Source organism: Chamaea fasciata, unplaced genomic scaffold (assembly GCF_029207755.1).
Source record: "Chamaea fasciata isolate MVZ Bird 193981 ecotype frontalis unplaced genomic scaffold, bChaFas1.0.hap1 SCAF_3, whole genome shotgun sequence".
Classification (NCBI taxonomy): Eukaryota; Metazoa; Chordata; class Aves; order Passeriformes; family Sylviidae; genus Chamaea; species Chamaea fasciata.
This window is the reverse complement of record NW_027094088.1, coordinates 18,649,269-18,670,002: the sequence shown is the minus strand read 5'-3', so window position 1 is coordinate 18,670,002 and position 20,734 is coordinate 18,649,269. Positions and strand designations below refer to the sequence as shown.

General features: G+C 56.0%; 3 protein-coding genes across 3 annotated transcripts; all 3 read left to right on the top strand.

Annotated features, from left to right (window-relative positions):
• The first annotated feature begins 157 nt into the window (after window positions 1-157).
• On the top strand, window positions 158-6,701 carry LOC136286215 (acrosin-like). The gene is made up of 7 exons (XM_066177572.1): window positions 158-175; window positions 4,054-4,187; window positions 4,776-5,009; window positions 5,186-5,191; window positions 5,324-5,589; window positions 5,860-6,005; window positions 6,513-6,701. The coding sequence occupies exons 1-7, from the start codon at window positions 158-160 to the stop codon at window positions 6,699-6,701; spliced, it is 993 nt and encodes a 330-aa protein (XP_066033669.1).
• A 5,041-nt stretch (window positions 6,702-11,742) lies between these two features.
• Window positions 11,743-13,585, top strand: LOC136286214 (acrosin-like). The gene is made up of 4 exons (XM_066177571.1): window positions 11,743-11,763; window positions 12,342-12,474; window positions 12,745-12,890; window positions 13,397-13,585. The coding sequence occupies exons 1-4, from the start codon at window positions 11,743-11,745 to the stop codon at window positions 13,583-13,585; spliced, it is 489 nt and encodes a 162-aa protein (XP_066033668.1).
• A 5,041-nt stretch (window positions 13,586-18,626) lies between these two features.
• Window positions 18,627-20,468, top strand: LOC136286213 (acrosin-like). The gene is made up of 4 exons (XM_066177570.1): window positions 18,627-18,778; window positions 19,093-19,358; window positions 19,629-19,774; window positions 20,280-20,468. Exons 1-4 carry the CDS (start codon window positions 18,627-18,629, stop codon window positions 20,466-20,468), a joined length of 753 nt encoding a protein of 250 aa, XP_066033667.1.
• The last annotated feature ends 266 nt before the right edge of the window (window positions 20,469-20,734 follow it).

Here is a 20,734-nt window from a genome sequence, read left to right as displayed (position 1 = left end):
TCACAGGGAGCCGTCTTTTCAGTGTCATTCCAATTCCTGGGAAGGGCAACAAGTGCCACATTCGGCACCTGCAGAATGAGCCTGAGGCACGAAGGGACAGAGTGGCTCCAAAGAGCACCAGTGTGCCTGGTCAGAGAGCAGAGGGCTCTGAGCCACCATGGGCTGGAGGAAGCCGGTACGCCAAGCCCAGGAAGGGGATAGGACAAAAGCAGACACCTTGGGGACAGTGCTCAAATGCCCATGGGCTGATGATTTAGGGCCCGGTGTAAGCTTGGGCAAAGAGAAGAGACCAGAGACAGTCCCAAGCATGACAAGGGAAACTCCTGCCTCCTGAGTGGACTGCCAGTGATGGCTGGGAAGGCTGACGTGAAACAGAGATTGGACAGAGATAAAAAAATAAAGTAGGTATTTCTTGAAAGGCCTCCAGAATCCACCTTGGCCAGGACAGGAGCCTGATCGGGGCTATCCACAAAGTTGGACAAATAATGGCCACAAAATGGCTGACGGGTCACAAGATCTTACGTTTTTATAGGTTTTGGTCCATTTGCATATTGGGGTTTAATTGTCCAATTACAGCTTCAGCTGGTGGGGTCTCATCCTTCTTGTTTTCTCTCTTCAGTCCGCTGTTGTTTATGCTGTTGGCCTGAAAGTTGCCCTCGGTCCTCAGCAGGAAAAGGATTTGTTTGTCTGCTTCCTCTATAAAAAGAGCCTACTGGCACTTAATGCGAGGCTCAGAACTACACCCCGAAGCAGCACAGAACCTAAAAATACGAAAGCTAAAGCTCAAGGCATCACCAGTGCCCTAAGGCAGAGCCAGAGTTCACAGGGAGTAAAGGGGGACTGATGTGCTAGGCGGTCACACTTCACAGATATTCAAAGGAAGAGCTGGGCTCATTCTGGGGAGAGGAACCTGGCAGAAACAGCAGGAGAGCACACCAGGAATGCCCTGGAAGGCCAAAGTGAGTGGGCCAACAGCAGCTGCAACAGCAAGGCTGCTCACAGGCAGGGAGGGCCAAGCCTGGGAGCCATGGGAAAAAGATCCCTGGGCGTGGCTCCATATTTGGGAGGAGACAAAAGGCAGAGACAGGGAGGAGTCAAGGAAGATGAGGCTGCTGTGTAAGTCTGGCAAACGGAGAGAAGGAGCAGTCAAAGATCCAGCTGCACAGACACAAACTGCAGCTTGCTGTGCTTCTTTGTCTGAGTGCTGCACATAAGCACCACAGGATGGGCAAGAACCTTCTTATCTCGACTCACTAATTAACAAATCCTCTACAAACGGTTCAAATTTGCCCCAGAATTTAGACTCTTTTCAGTCAAACCTCAATATTTGGGGTGCTGGGACGGGCAAAGAAAAAATGATGGCATAATGCCATGGGGAAGACTTGTTGAAGGCAGTTGCTGTCTGTTCCAGGTGAAGGCAAGCGAACATTGACTTTCTAAATATAATGGAATGTTGCGGTGCGAAAATTATTACTGTGCAATTTTATGCAGAATGGTTTGTTCCAGATTAGCCCGTGTTCTAACCCCTTTGGTTTTTCCCTAGTTGTGGCTCCTGCCCATCTCCCTGCAACCCTGCCCAGACTCCGGTGGGGGGCTGGGGTGATTGGCAGAGCCTCTGACTTCCCCGCCCTGTATTATGTATCAGATGCCCTGTGTGCTGTCTTTTTGTCTTGGTAACTCCCACCCCACATGGTATTGGTCCTGGGCTAATCCCTGCCCCTTTCCACACCCCTGGTACTTAAGGTCAAGGAGAGCCCAGAGAAGTCATTTTTCACCTGGCCAGCTGGCAGCAATAGACCCATCTTGTCACCCACGTGAGAGTCTGCCTTTCTTCCACACCGAAGCCACACTTCTGCCTGAGGGCCAGGGCTCACACAGCAAGAAGGTACCGGAGTTGTACCCATTAATGCGTGTTCGGGACCGAGCTAGCCGTCGCAGCTCTGAACGCCCGCATTAATGGAAGGCTTCAAAATGCCTTGGGCTAGGTGTCACTCCGTCCGCTTCTGGACATTCTTCTTGCGTTCCAGGCAAACGGAGTCCTGTCTCACGGCATGTGGCATTCTTCCCTTTGTGTTAATCAAGATGGGCCGTGCTGAGAACAATCATGCCACATCTGTACTTGGCCCCGCCACCCTGGCATAAGATTCTTCAAATCTTTGCTGAAGCAAATTTCAGGGGCTGCCTGCTCACTAAAGACACCGAGTCCAAGAGTGTCACTCAGGGTTGGGGCTGATCATTACCCTGCCCAGAGGGGAGACAAGCTTAGAGCTGCCCAATCATCCTGGCACGACCTTGTTGTGCAAAATTCTGCTGCCCATAAGAGTTTCTCCCAGTTCTCTACAACTTTGGCCACAGACATGTCCTCACCTAAAACAGGGATATTTCCCATCACATCAGACACCTGGATGCATGTGAAACCCTCTTCTGCATGCCAAGAAGGGATTTCCACCCCCTTCTGTGTGTGCTCTAGCACCCATTTTGCGGCACGAGGGACGCAAGGTTCTCCCTGTGCCTGTCTGCAAAAGCCTTCAAGCAGAGACTCGAGCCCCTCTACCTCACAACTTACGGGGGCCCCCACAACTCCTCCGTGGCCACCTTACACTGATCGTGCTGCGCGCACCTTCTTCACCCGCTACCCCTGACTTCACCAAATCTGCAGCAAATGCCGCCACAAGAGAGAGGCTCAATTCCATGCTTATAATTTACACAGACTCTGCGCATGGAATTAGAACACTCCTCCCATGGCTCCTTCTTGCTCTAAAGATCCCAGGTGAACTCAGCAGTACCTGCTGTGACAGGACGGAGGCTCCAGCAGGACTGTCCTTCGGTCCCATCTGGGCTGCCAAAATGCTGAGGGATCTCCCCTGTGTGACCATTCCAGAGGCACAGGTGACTGCAACAAGCTGATGGGTGACCCGTTTGATTCCCTCCCCACACCGCTCTCAGCCAGTCAGAGCGGGTATCCGTACCCATTCAACCTCAGGGCTCTTTGCCCCAGCAGACTCACAGATGTCACATTCCATAAAGAGCCACCGGCTCCTGCTGCAGCACTCAGGGTCCGTTCAAATCCCTGGCCTGTGCCACAGCACCCTGTGCCCTCTGCCATGCAAAGGGTGGCAGTCTCTGGTCCCAGACTCCCACCAGCCAGAGCTCAATCTGCAGCTGGCACTGCAGCCGCACAACCAGCTCCCTGCCCCAAATGGATTCCTCAGCAGCTGCTGGCCTCAGAGACTGCGCAGCCTCATCCTGCAAGAAGAGGGGCCTAAAGAAAGCAGCAGAGAGCAGCCCTTCTTACAGGGGCAGGTCCTCAAAGGACAAGGGCAATGGCTTTACAGTGACAGAGGGTGGCTTCATACGAGATATTGGGAAGAAATTCTTGACTGTGAGGCTGCACGGATACTGGCATGGGTTGCCCAGAGCAGCTGTGGATGCCTGTTTTTCATGTAGGCAAGGTCAGCACAGAAGACGCAGACACCAACTTCAGGAATAAATGTCATTTACTGCAATTCAAAACCGCAACCAATGGGAAAAGGATAAGCTAAGCAATGCACCTAATCATTACTATAAAAGACTGCCTACAGTGATGAAGAAAGACACATCACAAGTTACCCTAATCCTTGACCATCATGCAGGTCTGCCCATCAAGTGGGGGAAGCCAGTGGCAGTCACAGTGAAGGACTGGAGAACCGCTCCCAGCCAACTGGGAAATCCCGCAGGTGCCTTCCCCTACAGGCAAGGAGGTTTCTGACTGGGCTGTGAGAGAGGCCCACCTTTATACTGTTGAATAAACAAGCTACCATAACATCTAGTGCAGGGGCATCTGGTTTTTTTTCTCCTCTTGGGATGCTCCCAAGGCCTTGGAGGACTCCAGGAGGAACCAAGGAAGTTGTCTGTGATCCTACATCCCAAAAGAAGGCCAGATGTGGCCTTGTCCAGTTTCTGATTAGGGAAAGGCAAATCCACGTTTTGCCGAGGAGCGGATCTCGATAACATTTGGTTGGCAGGTTCACGCAGAGGCCAACTTTTGATCAAGAGCTCTTGTTCCTGCCTCAGTCAGGTCCTGTTGATGAAGACTTAGTACTTCAGTGTCCCATCCTCCCTCAGATTGTTCAACGGCAGCTTCTGAGCCAGGCTCAGAAGAGCAAACTTCTCCAGTACAAACTATCCATCCCTACCAATGGCAGGAAGTCAGAGCTATGTGATTTCCAAGCTCCCTTCCACCCCAAACCATTCCATGGCTGATGGATTCAGTGTTGCCCCTCCCCCAGTGGTCCCCGGTTGCACAGGCCCCCACAGCGCCCCAAACACGGAACCCAGCCCTCAGTGACATCAGCCCCGGGGCCGAGGGCACCACGGGCAGCGCGGCTGCTGCCGGGCACTGCGGCTGTGGCTGTGCTGCTGCACGGAGCCCTCAGTGCTTGCAGCTGACACGTGCCTCTGGCAGCCATGAATTGGCTCGGCCTCCTCGTCCTGCTGACCGTGGCCGGGCTGGCCCACGGCATACCGTACCCCTGCGGGTAAGTGGCCCCAGGCCCTGGGAGGGAGCCATGGCAACACTTGAGGCCTTCCCTGGAGGGGACCCGCCTGGCCCCCATGGCTGGCCCACAGCCTCCCACCCACCACGGGGAAGCCTCAGTTCCTTGGACAGACAAACATCCCGTGGGCTTCCCTGGCCTGCTGTGCCCGCAAACCCTTGTGGGGAGGGCAGAGGGCTGAGCTTCAGCCTGAGCCACAGCAGGCCACGCAGCAGCGTGGAAATGACTTTCTGCTTGCAGAGGTTCCTGCGGCCTCCGCGCTCCGCAACCCGACTACAGCTCCACGACTTATTCCACCGGCAACGAAGCTTACGACTACGGCATGACGCGCGTTGTGGGTGGAGTAGGCGCTCTGGAAGCATCCTGGCCCTGGATCGTCAGCATCCAACATCCAGGCCTGGGCCATTGGTGTGGAGGGTCTCTCATCACTGCCGATTGGGTCCTCACAGCGGCCCACTGCTTCGACAAGTTAGAGTAAGGCAGACTAGGGAATGGGGACACCCTCGCTACACCAGCAGGTGCCCTGTCAGCAGCACCACCTGCTACTCCCATCCCCTTTCCTCTCAGGCAGCCCAGCCGCCACAGTGCTCAGGAGAAGCCTGGGCTTGTGCCAAGGCTTCCTAGCAGCCTCCAGCTCGACATTCCCCCAGCCCAATGTGTGCGAGGGCACTCGCACCTGCCAGAGCACTGCGCTCTCTCTGCCTTGCCAAGCAGAGGAGAGGCAGCCGCTGGGCTGCTGTGGTACGTGGCCCTGCTCCCTCTCAGCCCTCTCTCCGTCTTCTTTCCAGTGACATCAGCATGCTGTATGTGGTGCTTGGAGCTACCGAGTTCACTCAGCCGGGCCCTGGGGCTGTAGTTCGCAACGTGAAGCAGGTGGTGGTTCACCCCTACTACAGGCGTGCCGACTTCAGCTACGACATTGCCCTGCTGCAACTGGACGGTTCTGTCCAGTGCAACGCCTACATCCAGCTGGCCTGTCTGGCTGACCCCGCCCTAGAAGTCTCAAAGCTCGACAACTGCTGGATCGCTGGCTGGGGTTCCACCACTGCAAGAGGTGAGTTCCAGGAGTGAAACCTGAGCCAGCTAAGTGCACTGGGGAGAGGGTTTGGGCTTCCTCACAGCAGAGACCGAAGCCAGGCTGAAGGACGCACCCCGGTGCAGAGGTGGGCCTGGCCTGCTCCCCAAAGGCAGGAAGCAGGGACACCATGCCCCAGTGCCTCTGCAGAGGGAAAGCCGTGCCCAAGGGACAGGGATTCCTCCCCTCAGACAGGCAAGGAGAACTGACACGGGGATGCTGAGGGCTTATTGCTTTCTCTGCTCCCAGCTCAAGGTTCAAGTGGTCGCCTGCAGGAGGCCAAGGTCCAGCTCATCAATTCCCAGCTCTGCAACAGCACAGCCTGGTATGCAGGGCAAGTCCACCCCTACAACTTGTGCGCTGGTTACCCACAGGGCACCATCGACACCTGCCAGGTATGAATGTGTCACGAGCCTCTCAGCCCCCAGCAGCACCAGCAGCCCTGGCAGCACTGCCCAAACACCGCCCAGGGTCTGCTTTGCCCCGGCCAGTTCGCCCGGTCACCCTCCCAGCCCCAGCTCCCCCCCCCCCCCCCCCCCCGCCCCCAGCTGCTGGGGGGGCTTCCTACACCCTCCCCATCCACTCCTACTTGCCCAGTGCCCCCCTTGTGCCAGAAAGCCCAGACAGCCCAGCTGGTGGTCTTGGCAGCGCAGAGATCCTGGTGCCAAACATCCATCCTCTGCACATCCAGGACTCCTGCCTTGTGCAGAGAGGACAGAGAGAGCCCTACCCTCCAGGACCCCAAGCCATTCACAGCCAGGGCTCTGGAGGCTCCAGCCTCTGAGGAAAGCCTTCCTCTGCCTGGAATACAGTTCTGGCAGGGGCTGTGAGAGAAGAGGAGACAGCCCCAGTGCTGGCAGGGGCCACTCAACGCCACCTTAATCCTCTCTGCTCTATTGCAGGGTGACAGTGGTGGTCCTCTCATGTGCAAGGACAACACCGCTGAGTACTGGTGGGTTGTCGGCTTAACCAGCTGGGGAGAAGGCTGCGCCAGACCAAAGCGGCCTGGAATCTACACCTCCACTCGGCACTTCTATCACTGGATTGACTACAACATCCGTGCGTTCCACACAGCTGAAAGGGCTTCCTGAGCAGCAGGACAGGCAGGATCCAGGGCAGGCTGCAGTGCACCGCGACCATCTCCTGCTGGGGCAATGCCTGCTGATCCAAAGGCAGCCTCAGTGCCAAAACCCTGCTCTGCCCCGCCCCCATTTCTCTCCTGTGTGCAGGCAAACACTGGAGTTGATCTAACTGTTGAAATAAAGTTCCCTTTGTTCACAGGGAGCCGTCTTTTCAGTGTCATTCCAATTCCTGGGAAGGGCAACAAGTGCCACATTCGGCACCTGCAGAATGAGCCTGAGGCACGAAGGGACAGAGTGGCTCCAAAGAGCACCAGTGTGCCTGGTCAGAGAGCAGAGGGCTCTGAGCCACCATGGGCTGGAGGAAGCCGGTACGCCAAGCCCAGGAAGGGGATAGGACAAAAGCAGACACCTTGGGGACAGTGCTCAAATGCCCATGGGCTGATGATTTAGGGCCCGGTGTAAGCTTGGGCAAAGAGAAGAGACCAGAGACAGTCCCAAGCATGACAAGGGAAACTCCTGCCTCCTGAGTGGACTGCCAGTGATGGCTGGGAAGGCTGACGTGAAACAGAGATTGGACAGAGATAAAAAAATAAAGTAGGTATTTCTTGAAAGGCCTCCAGAATCCACCTTGGCCAGGACAGGAGCCTGATCGGGGCTATCCACAAAGTTGGACAAATAATGGCCACAAAATGGCTGACGGGTCACAAGATCTTACGTTTTTATAGGTTTTGGTCCATTTGCATATTGGGGTTTAATTGTCCAATTACAGCTTCAGCTGGTGGGGTCTCATCCTTCTTGTTTTCTCTCTTCAGTCCGCTGTTGTTTATGCTGTTGGCCTGAAAGTTGCCCTCGGTCCTCAGCAGGAAAAGGATTTGTTTGTCTGCTTCCTCTATAAAAAGAGCCTACTGGCACTTAATGCGAGGCTCAGAACTACACCCCGAAGCAGCACAGAACCTAAAAATACGAAAGCTAAAGCTCAAGGCATCACCAGTGCCCTAAGGCAGAGCCAGAGTTCACAGGGAGTAAAGGGGGACTGATGTGCTAGGCGGTCACACTTCACAGATATTCAAAGGAAGAGCTGGGCTCATTCTGGGGAGAGGAACCTGGCAGAAACAGCAGGAGAGCACACCAGGAATGCCCTGGAAGGCCAAAGTGAGTGGGCCAACAGCAGCTGCAACAGCAAGGCTGCTCACAGGCAGGGAGGGCCAAGCCTGGGAGCCATGGGAAAAAGATCCCTGGGCGTGGCTCCATATTTGGGAGGAGACAAAAGGCAGAGACAGGGAGGAGTCAAGGAAGATGAGGCTGCTGTGTAAGTCTGGCAAACGGAGAGAAGGAGCAGTCAAAGATCCAGCTGCACAGACACAAACTGCAGCTTGCTGTGCTTCTTTGTCTGAGTGCTGCACATAAGCACCACAGGATGGGCAAGAACCTTCTTATCTCGACTCACTAATTAACAAATCCTCTACAAACGGTTCAAATTTGCCCCAGAATTTAGACTCTTTTCAGTCAAACCTCAATATTTGGGGTGCTGGGACGGGCAAAGAAAAAATGATGGCATAATGCCATGGGGAAGACTTGTTGAAGGCAGTTGCTGTCTGTTCCAGGTGAAGGCAAGCGAACATTGACTTTCTAAATATAATGGAATGTTGCGGTGCGAAAATTATTACTGTGCAATTTTATGCAGAATGGTTTGTTCCAGATTAGCCCGTGTTCTAACCCCTTTGGTTTTTCCCTAGTTGTGGCTCCTGCCCATCTCCCTGCAACCCTGCCCAGACTCCGGTGGGGGGCTGGGGTGATTGGCAGAGCCTCTGACTTCCCCGCCCTGTATTATGTATCAGATGCCCTGTGTGCTGTCTTTTTGTCTTGGTAACTCCCACCCCACATGGTATTGGTCCTGGGCTAATCCCTGCCCCTTTCCACACCCCTGGTACTTAAGGTCAAGGAGAGCCCAGAGAAGTCATTTTTCACCTGGCCAGCTGGCAGCAATAGACCCATCTTGTCACCCACGTGAGAGTCTGCCTTTCTTCCACACCGAAGCCACACTTCTGCCTGAGGGCCAGGGCTCACACAGCAAGAAGGTACCGGAGTTGTACCCATTAATGCGTGTTCGGGACCGAGCTAGCCGTCGCAGCTCTGAACGCCCGCATTAATGGAAGGCTTCAAAATGCCTTGGGCTAGGTGTCACTCCGTCCGCTTCTGGACATTCTTCTTGGGTTCCAGGCAAACGGAGTCCTGTCTCACGGCATGTGGCATTCTTCCCTTTGTGTTAATCAAGATGGGCCGTGCTGAGAACAATCATGCCACATCTGTACTTGGCCCCGCCACCCTGGCATAAGATTCTTCAAATCTTTGCTGAAGCAAATTTCAGGGGCTGCCTGCTCACTAAAGACACCGAGTCCAAGAGTGTCACTCAGGGTTGGGGCTGATCATTACCCTGCCCAGAGGGGAGACAAGCTTAGAGCTGCCCAATCATCCTGGCACGACCTTGTTGTGCAAAATTCTGCTGCCCATAAGAGTTTCTCCCAGTTCTCTACAACTTTGGCCACAGACATGTCCTCACCTAAAACAGGGATATTTCCCATCACATCAGACACCTGGATGCATGTGAAACCCTCTTCTGCATGCCAAGAAGGGATTTCCACCCCCTTCTGTGTGTGCTCTAGCACCCATTTTGCGGCACGAGGGACGCAAGGTTCTCCCTGTGCCTGTCTGCAAAAGCCTTCAAGCAGAGACTCGAGCCCCTCTACCTCACAACTTACGGGGGCCCCCACAACTCCTCCGTGGCCACCTTACACTGATCGTGCTGCGCGCACCTTCTTCACCCGCTACCCCTGACTTCACCAAATCTGCAGCAAATGCCGCCACAAGAGAGAGGCTCAATTCCATGCTTATAATTTACACAGACTCTGCGCATGGAATTAGAACACTCCTCCCATGGCTCCTTCTTGCTCTAAAGATCCCAGGTGAACTCAGCAGTACCTGCTGTGACAGGACGGAGGCTCCAGCAGGACTGTCCTTCGGTCCCATCTGGGCTGCCAAAATGCTGAGGGATCTCCCCTGTGTGACCATTCCAGAGGCACAGGTGACTGCAACAAGCTGATGGGTGACCCGTTTGATTCCCTCCCCACACCGCTCTCAGCCAGTCAGAGCGGGTATCCGTACCCATTCAACCTCAGGGCTCTTTGCCCCAGCAGACTCACAGATGTCACATTCCATAAAGAGCCACCGGCTCCTGCTGCAGCACTCAGGGTCCGTTCAAATCCCTGGCCTGTGCCACAGCACCCTGTGCCCTCTGCCATGCAAAGGGTGGCAGTCTCTGGTCCCAGACTCCCACCAGCCAGAGCTCAATCTGCAGCTGGCACTGCAGCCGCACAACCAGCTCCCTGCCCCAAATGGATTCCTCAGCAGCTGCTGGCCTCAGAGACTGCGCAGCCTCATCCTGCAAGAAGAGGGGCCTAAAGAAAGCAGCAGAGAGCAGCCCTTCTTACAGGGGCAGGTCCTCAAAGGACAAGGGCAATGGCTTTACAGTGACAGAGGGTGGCTTCATACGAGATATTGGGAAGAAATTCTTGACTGTGAGGCTGCACGGATACTGGCATGGGTTGCCCAGAGCAGCTGTGGATGCCTGTTTTTCATGTAGGCAAGGTCAGCACAGAAGACGCAGACACCAACTTCAGGAATAAATGTCATTTACTGCAATTCAAAACCGCAACCAATGGGAAAAGGATAAGCTAAGCAATGCACCTAATCATTACTATAAAAGACTGCCTACAGTGATGAAGAAAGACACATCACAAGTTACCCTAATCCTTGACCATCATGCAGGTCTGCCCATCAAGTGGGGGAAGCCAGTGGCAGTCACAGTGAAGGACTGGAGAACCGCTCCCAGCCAACTGGGAAATCCCGCAGGTGCCTTCCCCTACAGGCAAGGAGGTTTCTGACTGGGCTGTGAGAGAGGCCCACCTTTATACTGTTGAATAAACAAGCTACCATAACATCTAGTGCAGGGGCATCTGGTTTTTTTTCTCCTCTTGGGATGCTCCCAAGGCCTTGGAGGACTCCAGGAGGAACCAAGGAAGTTGTCTGTGATCCTACATCCCAAAAGAAGGCCAGATGTGGCCTTGTCCAGTTTCTGATTAGGGAAAGGCAAATTCACGTTTTGCCGAGGAGCGGATCTCGATAACATTTGGTTGGCAGGTTCACGCAGAGGCCAACTTTTGATCAAGAGCTCTTGTTCCTGCCTCAGTCAGGTCCTGTTGATGAAGACTTAGTACTTCAGTGTCCCATCCTCCCTCAGATTGTTCAACGGCAGCTTCTGAGCCAGGCTCAGAAGAGCAAACTTCTCCAGTACAAACTATCCATCCCTACCAATGGCAGGAAGTCAGAGCTATGTGATTTCCAAGCTCCCTTCCACCCCAAACCATTCCATGGCTGATGGATTCAGTGTTGCCCCTCCCCCAGTGGTCCCCGGTTGCACAGGCCCCCACAGCGCCCCAAACACGGAACCCAGCCCTCAGTGACATCAGCCCCGGGGCCGAGGGCACCACGGGCAGCGCGGCTGCTGCCGGGCACTGCGGCTGTGGCTGTGCTGCTGCACGGAGCCCTCAGTGCTTGCAGCTGACACGTGCCTCTGGCAGCCATGAATTGGCTCGGCCTCCTCGTCCTGCTGACCGTGGCCGGGCTGGCCCACGGCATACCGTACCCCTGCGGGTAAGTGGCCCCAGGCCCTGGGAGGGAGCCATGGCAACACTTGAGGCCTTCCCTGGAGGGGACCCGCCTGGCCCCCATGGCTGGCCCACAGCCTCCCACCCACCACGGGGAAGCCTCAGTTCCTTGGACAGACAAACATCCCGTGGGCTTCCCTGGCCTGCTGTGCCCGCAAACCCTTGTGGGGAGGGCAGAGGGCTGAGCTTCAGCCTGAGCCACAGCAGGCCACGCAGCAGCGTGGAAATGACTTTCTGCTTGCAGAGGTTCCTGCGGCCTCCGCGCTCCGCAACCCGACTACAGCTCCACGACTTATTCCACCGGCAACGAAGCTTACGACTACGGCATGACGCGCGTTGTGGGTGGAGTAGGCGCTCTGGAAGCATCCTGGCCCTGGATCGTCAGCATCCAACATCCAGGCCTGGGCCATTGGTGTGGAGGGTCTCTCATCACTGCCGATTGGGTCCTCACAGCGGCCCACTGCTTCGACAAGTTAGAGTAAGGCAGACTAGGGAATGGGGACACCCTCGCTACACCAGCAGGTGCCCTGTCAGCAGCACCACCTGCTACTCCCATCCCCTTTCCTCTCAGGCAGCCCAGCCGCCACAGTGCTCAGGAGAAGCCTGGGCTTGTGCCAAGGCTTCCTAGCAGCCTCCAGCTCGACATTCCCCCAGCCCAATGTGTGCGAGGGCACTCGCACCTGCCAGAGCACTGCGCTCTCTCTGCCTTGCCAAGCAGAGGAGAGGCAGCCGCTGGGCTGCTGTGGTACGTGGCCCTGCTCCCTCTCAGCCCTCTCTCCGTCTTCTTTCCAGTGACATCAGCATGCTGTATGTGGTGCTTGGAGCTACCGAGTTCACTCAGCCGGGCCCTGGGGCTGTAGTTCGCAACGTGAAGCAGGTGGTGGTTCACCCCTACTACAGGCGTGCCGACTTCAGCTACGACATTGCCCTGCTGCAACTGGACGGTTCTGTCCAGTGCAACGCCTACATCCAGCTGGCCTGTCTGGCTGACCCCGCCCTAGAAGTCTCAAAGCTCGACAACTGCTGGATCGCTGGCTGGGGTTCCACCACTGCAAGAGGTGAGTTCCAGGAGTGAAACCTGAGCCAGCTAAGTGCACTGGGGAGAGGGTTTGGGCTTCCTCACAGCAGAGACCGAAGCCAGGCTGAAGGACGCACCCCGGTGCAGAGGTGGGCCTGGCCTGCTCCCCAAAGGCAGGAAGCAGGGACACCATGCCCCAGTGCCTCTGCAGAGGGAAAGCCGTGCCCAAGGGACAGGGATTCCTCCCCTCAGACAGGCAAGGAGAACTGACACGGGGATGCTGAGGGCTTATTGCTTTCTCTGCTCCCAGCTCAAGGTTCAAGTGGTCGCCTGCAGGAGGCCAAGGTCCAGCTCATCAATTCCCAGCTCTGCAACAGCACAGCCTGGTATGCAGGGCAAGTCCACCCCTACAACTTGTGCGCTGGTTACCCACAGGGCACCATCGACACCTGCCAGGTATGAATGTGTCACGAGCCTCTCAGCCCCCAGCAGCACCAGCAGCCCTGGCAGCACTGCCCAAACACCGCCCAGGGTCTGCTTTGCCCCGGCCAGTTCGCCCGGTCACCCTCCCAGCCCCAGCTCCCCCCCCCCCCCCCCCCCGCCCCCAGCTGCTGGGGGGGCTTCCTACACCCTCCCCATCCACTCCTACTTGCCCAGTGCCCCCCTTGTGCCAGAAAGCCCAGACAGCCCAGCTGGTGGTCTTGGCAGCGCAGAGATCCTGGTGCCAAACATCCATCCTCTGCACATCCAGGACTCCTGCCTTGTGCAGAGAGGACAGAGAGAGCCCTACCCTCCAGGACCCCAAGCCATTCACAGCCAGGGCTCTGGAGGCTCCAGCCTCTGAGGAAAGCCTTCCTCTGCCTGGAATACAGTTCTGGCAGGGGCTGTGAGAGAAGAGGAGACAGCCCCAGTGCTGTCAGGGGCCACTCAACGCCACCTTAATCCTCTCTGCTCTATTGCAGGGTGACAGTGGTGGTCCTCTCATGTGCAAGGACAACACCGCTGAGTACTGGTGGGTTGTCGGCTTAACCAGCTGGGGAGAAGGCTGCGCCAGACCAAAGCGGCCTGGAATCTACACCTCCACTCGGCACTTCTATCACTGGATTGACTACAACATCCGTGCGTTCCACACAGCTGAAAGGGCTTCTTGAGCAGCAGGACAGGCAGGATCCAGGGCAGGCTGCAGTGCACCGCGACCATCTCCTGCTGGGGCAATGCCTGCTGATCCAAAGGCAGCCTCAGTGCCAAAACCCTGCTCTGCCCCGCCCCCATTTCTCTCCTGTGTGCAGGCAAACACTGGAGTTGATCTAACTGTTGAAATAAAGTTCCCTTTGTTCACAGGGAGCCGTCTTTTCAGTGTCATTCCAATTCCTGGGAAGGGCAACAAGTGCCACATTCGGCACCTGCAGAATGAGCCTGAGGCACGAAGGGACAGAGTGGCTCCAAAGAGCACCAGTGTGCCTGGTCAGAGAGCAGAGGGCTCTGAGCCACCATGGGCTGGAGGAAGCCGGTACGCCAAGCCCAGGAAGGGGATAGGACAAAAGCAGACACCTTGGGGACAGTGCTCAAATGCCCATGGGCTGATGATTTAGGGCCCGGTGTAAGCTTGGGCAAAGAGAAGAGACCAGAGACAGTCCCAAGCATGACAAGGGAAACTCCTGCCTCCTGAGTGGACTGCCAGTGATGGCTGGGAAGGCTGACGTGAAACAGAGATTGGACAGAGATAAAAAAATAAAGTAGGTATTTCTTGAAAGGCCTCCAGAATCCACCTTGGCCAGGACAGGAGCCTGATCGGGGCTATCCACAAAGTTGGACAAATAATGGCCACAAAATGGCTGACGGGTCACAAGATCTTACGTTTTTATAGGTTTTGGTCCATTTGCATATTGGGGTTTAATTGTCCAATTACAGCTTCAGCTGGTGGGGTCTCATCCTTCTTGTTTTCTCTCTTCAGTCCGCTGTTGTTTATGCTGTTGGCCTGAAAGTTGCCCTCGGTCCTCAGCAGGAAAAGGATTTGTTTGTCTGCTTCCTCTATAAAAAGAGCCTACTGGCACTTAATGCGAGGCTCAGAACTACACCCCGAAGCAGCACAGAACCTAAAAATACGAAAGCTAAAGCTCAAGGCATCACCAGTGCCCTAAGGCAGAGCCAGAGTTCACAGGGAGTAAAGGGGGACTGATGTGCTAGGCGGTCACACTTCACAGATATTCAAAGGAAGAGCTGGGCTCATTCTGGGGAGAGGAACCTGGCAGAAACAGCAGGAGAGCACACCAGGAATGCCCTGGAAGGCCAAAGTGAGTGGGCCAACAGCAGCTGCAACAGCAAGGCTGCTCACAGGCAGGGAGGGCCAAGCCTGGGAGCCACGGGAAAAAGATCCCTGGGCGTGGCTCCATATTTGGGAGGAGACAAAAGGCAGAGACAGGGAGGAGTCAAGGAAGATGAGGCTGCTGTGTAAGTCTGGCAAACGGAGAGAAGGAGCAGTCAAAGATCCAGCTGCACAGACACAAACTGCAGCTTGCTGTGCTTCTTTGTCTGAGTGCTGCACATAAGCACCACAGGATGGGCAAGAACCTTCTTATCTCGACTCACTAATTAACAAATCCTCTACAAACGGTTCAAATTTGCCCCAGAATTTAGACTCTTTTCAGTCAAACCTCAATATTTGGGGTGCTGGGACGGGCAAAGAAAAAATGATGGCATAATGCCATGGGGAAGACTTGTTGAAGGCAGTTGCTGTCTGTTCCAGGTGAAGGCAAGCGAACATTGACTTTCTAAATATAATGGAATGTTGCGGTGCGAAAATTATTACTGTGCAATTTTATGCAGAATGGTTTGTTCCAGATTAGCCCGTGTTCTAACCCCTTTGGTTTTTCCCTAGTTGTGGCTCCTGCCCATCTCCCTGCAACCCTGCCCAGACTCCGGTGGGGGGCTGGGGTGATTGGCAGAGCCTCTGACTTCCCCGCCCTGTATTATGTATCAGATGCCCTGTGTGCTGTCTTTTTGTCTTGGTAACTCCCACCCCACATGGTATTGGTCCTGGGCTAATCCCTGCCCCTTTCCACACCCCTGGTACTTAAGGTCAAGGAGAGCCCAGAGAAGTCATTTTTCACCTGGCCAGCTGGCAGCAATAGACCCATCTTGTCACCCACGTGAGAGTCTGCCTTTCTTCCACACCGAAGCCACACTTCTGCCTGAGGGCCAGGGCTCACACAGCAAGAAGGTACCGGAGTTGTACCCATTAGTGCGTGTTCGGGACCGAGCTAGCCGTCGCAGCTCTGAACGCCCGCATTAATGGAAGGCTTCAAAATGCCTTGGGCTAGGTGTCACTCCGTCCGCTTCTGGACATTCTTCTTGGGTTCCAGGCAAACGGAGTCCTGTCTCACGGCATGTGGCATTCTTCCCTTTGTGTAAATCAAGATGGGCCGTGCTGAGAACAATCATGCCACATCTGTACTTGGCCCCGCCACCCTGGCATAAGATTCTTCAAATCTTTGCTGAAGCAAATTTCAGGGGCTGCCTGCTCACTAAAGACACCGAGTCCAAGAGTGTCACTCAGGGTTGGGGCTGATCATTACCCTGCCCAGAGGGGAGACAAGCTTAGAGCTGCCCAATCATCCTGGCACGACCTTGTTGTGCAAAATTCTGCTGCCCATAAGAGTTTCTCCCAGTTCTCTACAACTTTGGCCACAGACATGTCCTCACCTAAAACAGGGATATTTCCCATCACATCAGACACCTGGATGCATGTGAAACCCTCTTCTGCATGCCAAGAAGGGATTTCCACCCCCTTCTGTGTGTGCTCTAGCACCCATTTTGCGGCACGAGGGACGCAAGGTTCTCCCTGTGCCTGTCTGCAAAAGCCTTCAAGCAGAGACTCGAGCCCCTCTACCTCACAACTTACGGGGGCCCCCACAACTCCTCCGTGGCCACCTTACACTGATCGTGCTGCGCGCACCTTCTTCACCCGCTACCCCTGACTTCACCAAATCTGCAGCAAATGCCGCCACAAGAGAGAGGCTCAATTCCATGCTTATAATTTACACAGACTCTGCGCATGGAATTAGAACACTCCTCCCATGGCTCCTTCTTGCTCTAAAGATCCCAGGTGAACTCAGCAGTACCTGCTGTGACAGGACGGAGGCTCCAGCAGGACTGTCCTTCGGTCCCATCTGGGCTGCCAAAATGCTGAGGGATCTCCCCTGTGTGACCATTCCAGAGGCACAGGTGACTGCAACAAGCTGATGGGTGACCCGTTTGATTCCCTCCCCACACCGCTCTCAGCCAGTCAGAGCGGGTATCCGTACCCATTCAACCTCAGGGCTCTTTGCCCCAGCAGACTCACAGATGTCACATTCCATAAAGAGCCACCGGCTCCTGCTGCAGCACTCAGGGTCCGTTCAAATCCCTGGCCTGTGCCACAGCACCCTGTGCCCTCTGCCATGCAAAGGGTGGCAGTCTCTGGTCCCAGACTCCCACCAGCCAGAGCTCAATCTGCAGCTGGCACTGCAGCCGCACAACCAGCTCCCTGCCCCAAATGGATTCCTCAGCAGCTGCTGGCCTCAGAGACTGCGCAGCCTCATCCTGCAAGAAGAGGGGCCTAAAGAAAGCAGCAGAGAGCAGCCCTTCTTACAGGGGCAGGTCCTCAAAGGACAAGGGCAATGGCTTTACAGTGACAGAGGGTGGCTTCATACGAGATATTGGGAAGAAATTCTTGACTGTGAGGCTGCACGGATACTGGCATGTGTTGCCCAGAGCAGCTGTGGATGCCTGTTTTTCATGTAGGCAAGGTCAGCACAGAAGACGCAGACACCAACTTCAGGAATAAATGTCATTTACTGCAATTCAAAACCGCAACCAATGGGAAAAGGATAAGCTAAGCAATGCACCTAATCATTACTATAAAAGACTGCCTACAGTGATGAAGAAAGACACATCACAAGTTACCCTAATCCTTGACCATCATGCAGGTCTGCCCATCAAGTGGGGGAAGCCAGTGGCAGTCACAGTGAAGGACTGGAGAACCGCTCCCAGCCAACTGGGAAATCCCGCAGGTGCCTTCCCCTACAGGCAAGGAGGTTTCTGACTGGGCTGTGAGAGAGGCCCACCTTTATACTGTTGAATAAACAAGCTACCATAACATCTAGTGCAGGGGCATCTGGTTTTTTTTCTCCTCTTGGGATGCTCCCAAGGCCTTGGAGGACTCCAGGAGGAACCAAGGAAGTTGTCTGTGATCCTACATCCCAAAAGAAGGCCAGATGTGGCCTTGTCCAGTTTCTGATTAGGGAAAGGCAAATTCACGTTTTGCCGAGGAGCGGATCTCGATAACATTTGGTTGGCAGGTTCACGCAGAGGCCAACTTTTGATCAAGAGCTCTTGTTCCTGCCTCAGTCAGGTCCTGTTGATGAAGACTTAGTACTTCAGTGTCCCATCCTCCCTCAGATTGTTCAACGGCAGCTTCTGAGCCAGGCTCAGAAGAGCAAACTTCTCCAGTACAAACTATCCATCCCTGCCAATGGCAGGAAGTCAGAGCTATGTGATTTCCAAGCTCCCTTCCACCCCAAACCATTCCATGGCTGATGGATTCAGTGTTGCCCCTCCCCCAGTGGTCCCCGGTTGCACAGGCCCCCACAGCGCCCCAAACACGGAACCCAGCCCTCAGTGACATCAGCCCCGGGGCCGAGGGCACCACGGGCAGCGCGGCTGCTGCCGGGCACTGCGGCTGTGGCTGTGCTGCTGCACGGAGCCCTCAGTGCTTGCAGCTGACACGTGCCTCTGGCAGCCATGAATTGGCTCGGCCTCCTCGTCCTGCTGACCGTGGCCGGGCTGGCCCACGGCATACCGTACCCCTGCGGGTAAGTGGCCCCAGGCCCTGGGAGGGAGCCATGGCAACACTTGAGGCCTTCCCTGGAGGGGACCCGCCTGGCCCCCATGGCTGGCCCACAGCCTCCCACCCACCACGGGGAAGCCTCAGTTCCTTGGACAGACAAACATCCCGTGGGCTTCCCTGGCCTGCTGTGCCCGCAAACCCTTGTGGGGAGGGCAGAGGGCTGAGCTTCAGCCTGAGCCACAGCAGGCCACGCAGCAGCGTGGAAATGACTTTCTGCTTGCAGAGGTTCCTGCGGCCTCCGCGCTCCGCAACCCGACTACAGCTCCACGACTTATTCCACCGGCAACGAAGCTTACGACTACGGCATGACGCGCGTTGTGGGTGGAGTAGGCGCTCTGGAAGCATCCTGGCCCTGGATCGTCAGCATCCAACATCCAGGCCTGGGCCATTGGTGTGGAGGGTCTCTCATCACTGCCGATTGGGTCCTCACAGCGGCCCACTGCTTCGACAAGTTAGAGTAAGGCAGACTAGGGAATGGGGACACCCTCGCTACACCAGCAGGTGCCCTGTCAGCAGCACCACCTGCTACTCCCATCCCCTTTCCTCTCAGGCAGCCCAGCCGCCACAGTGCTCAGGAGAAGCCTGGGCTTGTGCCAAGGCTTCCTAGCAGCCTCCAGCTCGACATTCCCCCAGCCCAATGTGTGCGAGGGCACTCGCACCTGCCAGAGCACTGCGCTCTCTCTGCCTTGCCAAGCAGAGGAGAGGCAGCCGCTGGGCTGCTGTGGTACGTGGCCCTGCTCCCTCTCAGCCCTCTCTCCGTCTTCTTTCCAGTGACATCAGCATGCTGTATGTGGTGCTTGGAGCTACCGAGTTCACTCAGCCGGGCCCTGGGGCTGTAGTTCGCAACGTGAAGCAGGTGGTGGTTCACCCCTACTACAGGCGTGCCGACTTCAGCTACGACATTGCCCTGCTGCAACTGGACGGTTCTGTCCAGTGCAGCGCCTACATCCAGCTGGCCTGTCTGGCTGACCCCGCCCTAGAAGTCTCAAAGCTCGACAACTGCTGGATCGCTGGCTGGGGTTCCACCACTGCAAGAGGTGAGTTCCAGGAGTGAAACCTGAGCCAGCTAAGTGCACTGGGGAGAGGGTTTGGGCTTCCTCACAGCAGAGACCGAAGCCAGGCTGAAGGACGTACCCCGGTGCAGAGGTGGGCCTGGCCTGCTCCCCAAAGGCAGGAAGCAGGGACACCATGCCCCAGTGCCTCTGCAGAGGGAAAGCCGTGCCCAAGGGACAGGGATTCCTCCCCTCAGACAGGCAAGGAGAACTGACACGGGGATGCTGAGGGCTTATTGCTTTCTCTGCTCCCAGCTCAAGGTTCAAGTGGTCGCCTGCAGGAGGCCAAGGTCCAGCTCATCAATTCCCAGCTCTGCAACAGCACAGCCTGGTATGCAGGGCAAGTCCACCCCTACAACTTGTGCGCTGGTTACCCACAGGGCACCATCGACACCTGCCAGGTATGAATGTGTCACGAGCCTCTCAGCCCCCAGCAGCACCAGCAGCCCTGGCAGCACTGCCCAAACACCGCCCAGGGTCTGCTTTGCCCCGGCCAGTTCGCCCGGTCACCCTCCCAGCCCCAGCTCCCCCCCCCCCCCCCCCCGCCCCCAGCTGCTGGGGGGGCTTCCTACACCCTCCCCATCCACTCCTACTTGCCCAGTGCCCCCCTTGTGCCAGAAAGCCCAGACAGCCCAGCTGGTGGTCTTGGCAGCGCAGAGATCCTGGTGCCAAACATCCATCCTCTGCACATCCAGGACTCCTGCCTTGTGCAGAGAGGACAGAGAGAGCCCTACCCTCCAGGACCCCAAGCCATTCACAGCCAGGGCTCTGGAGGCTCCAGCCTCTGAGGAAAGCCTTCCTCTGCCTGGAATACAGTTCTGGCAGGGGCTGTGAGAGAAGAGGAGACAGCCCCAGTGCTGGCAGGGGCCACTCAACGCCACCTTAATCCTCTCTGCTCTATTGCAGGGTGACAGTGGTGGTCCTCTCATGTGCAAGGACAACACCGCTGAGTACTGGTGGGTTGTCGGCTTAACCAGCTGGGGAGAAGGCTGCGCCAGACCAAAGCGGCCTGGAATCTACACCTCCACTCGGCACTTCTATCACTGGATTGACTACAACATCCGTGCGTTCCACACAGCTGAAAGGGCTTCCTGAGCAGCAGGACAGGCAGGATCCAGGGCAGGCTGCAGTGCACCGCGACCATCTCCTGCTGGGGCAATGCCTGCTGATCCAAAGGCAGCCTCAGTGCCAAAACCCTGCTCTGCCCCGCCCCCATTTCTCTCCTGTGTGCAGGCAAACACTGGAGTTGATCTAACTGTTGAAATAAAGTTCCCTTTGTTCACAGGGAGCCGTCTTTTCAGTGTCATTCCAATTCCTGGGAAGGGCAACAAGTGCCACATTCGGCACCTGCAGAATGAGCC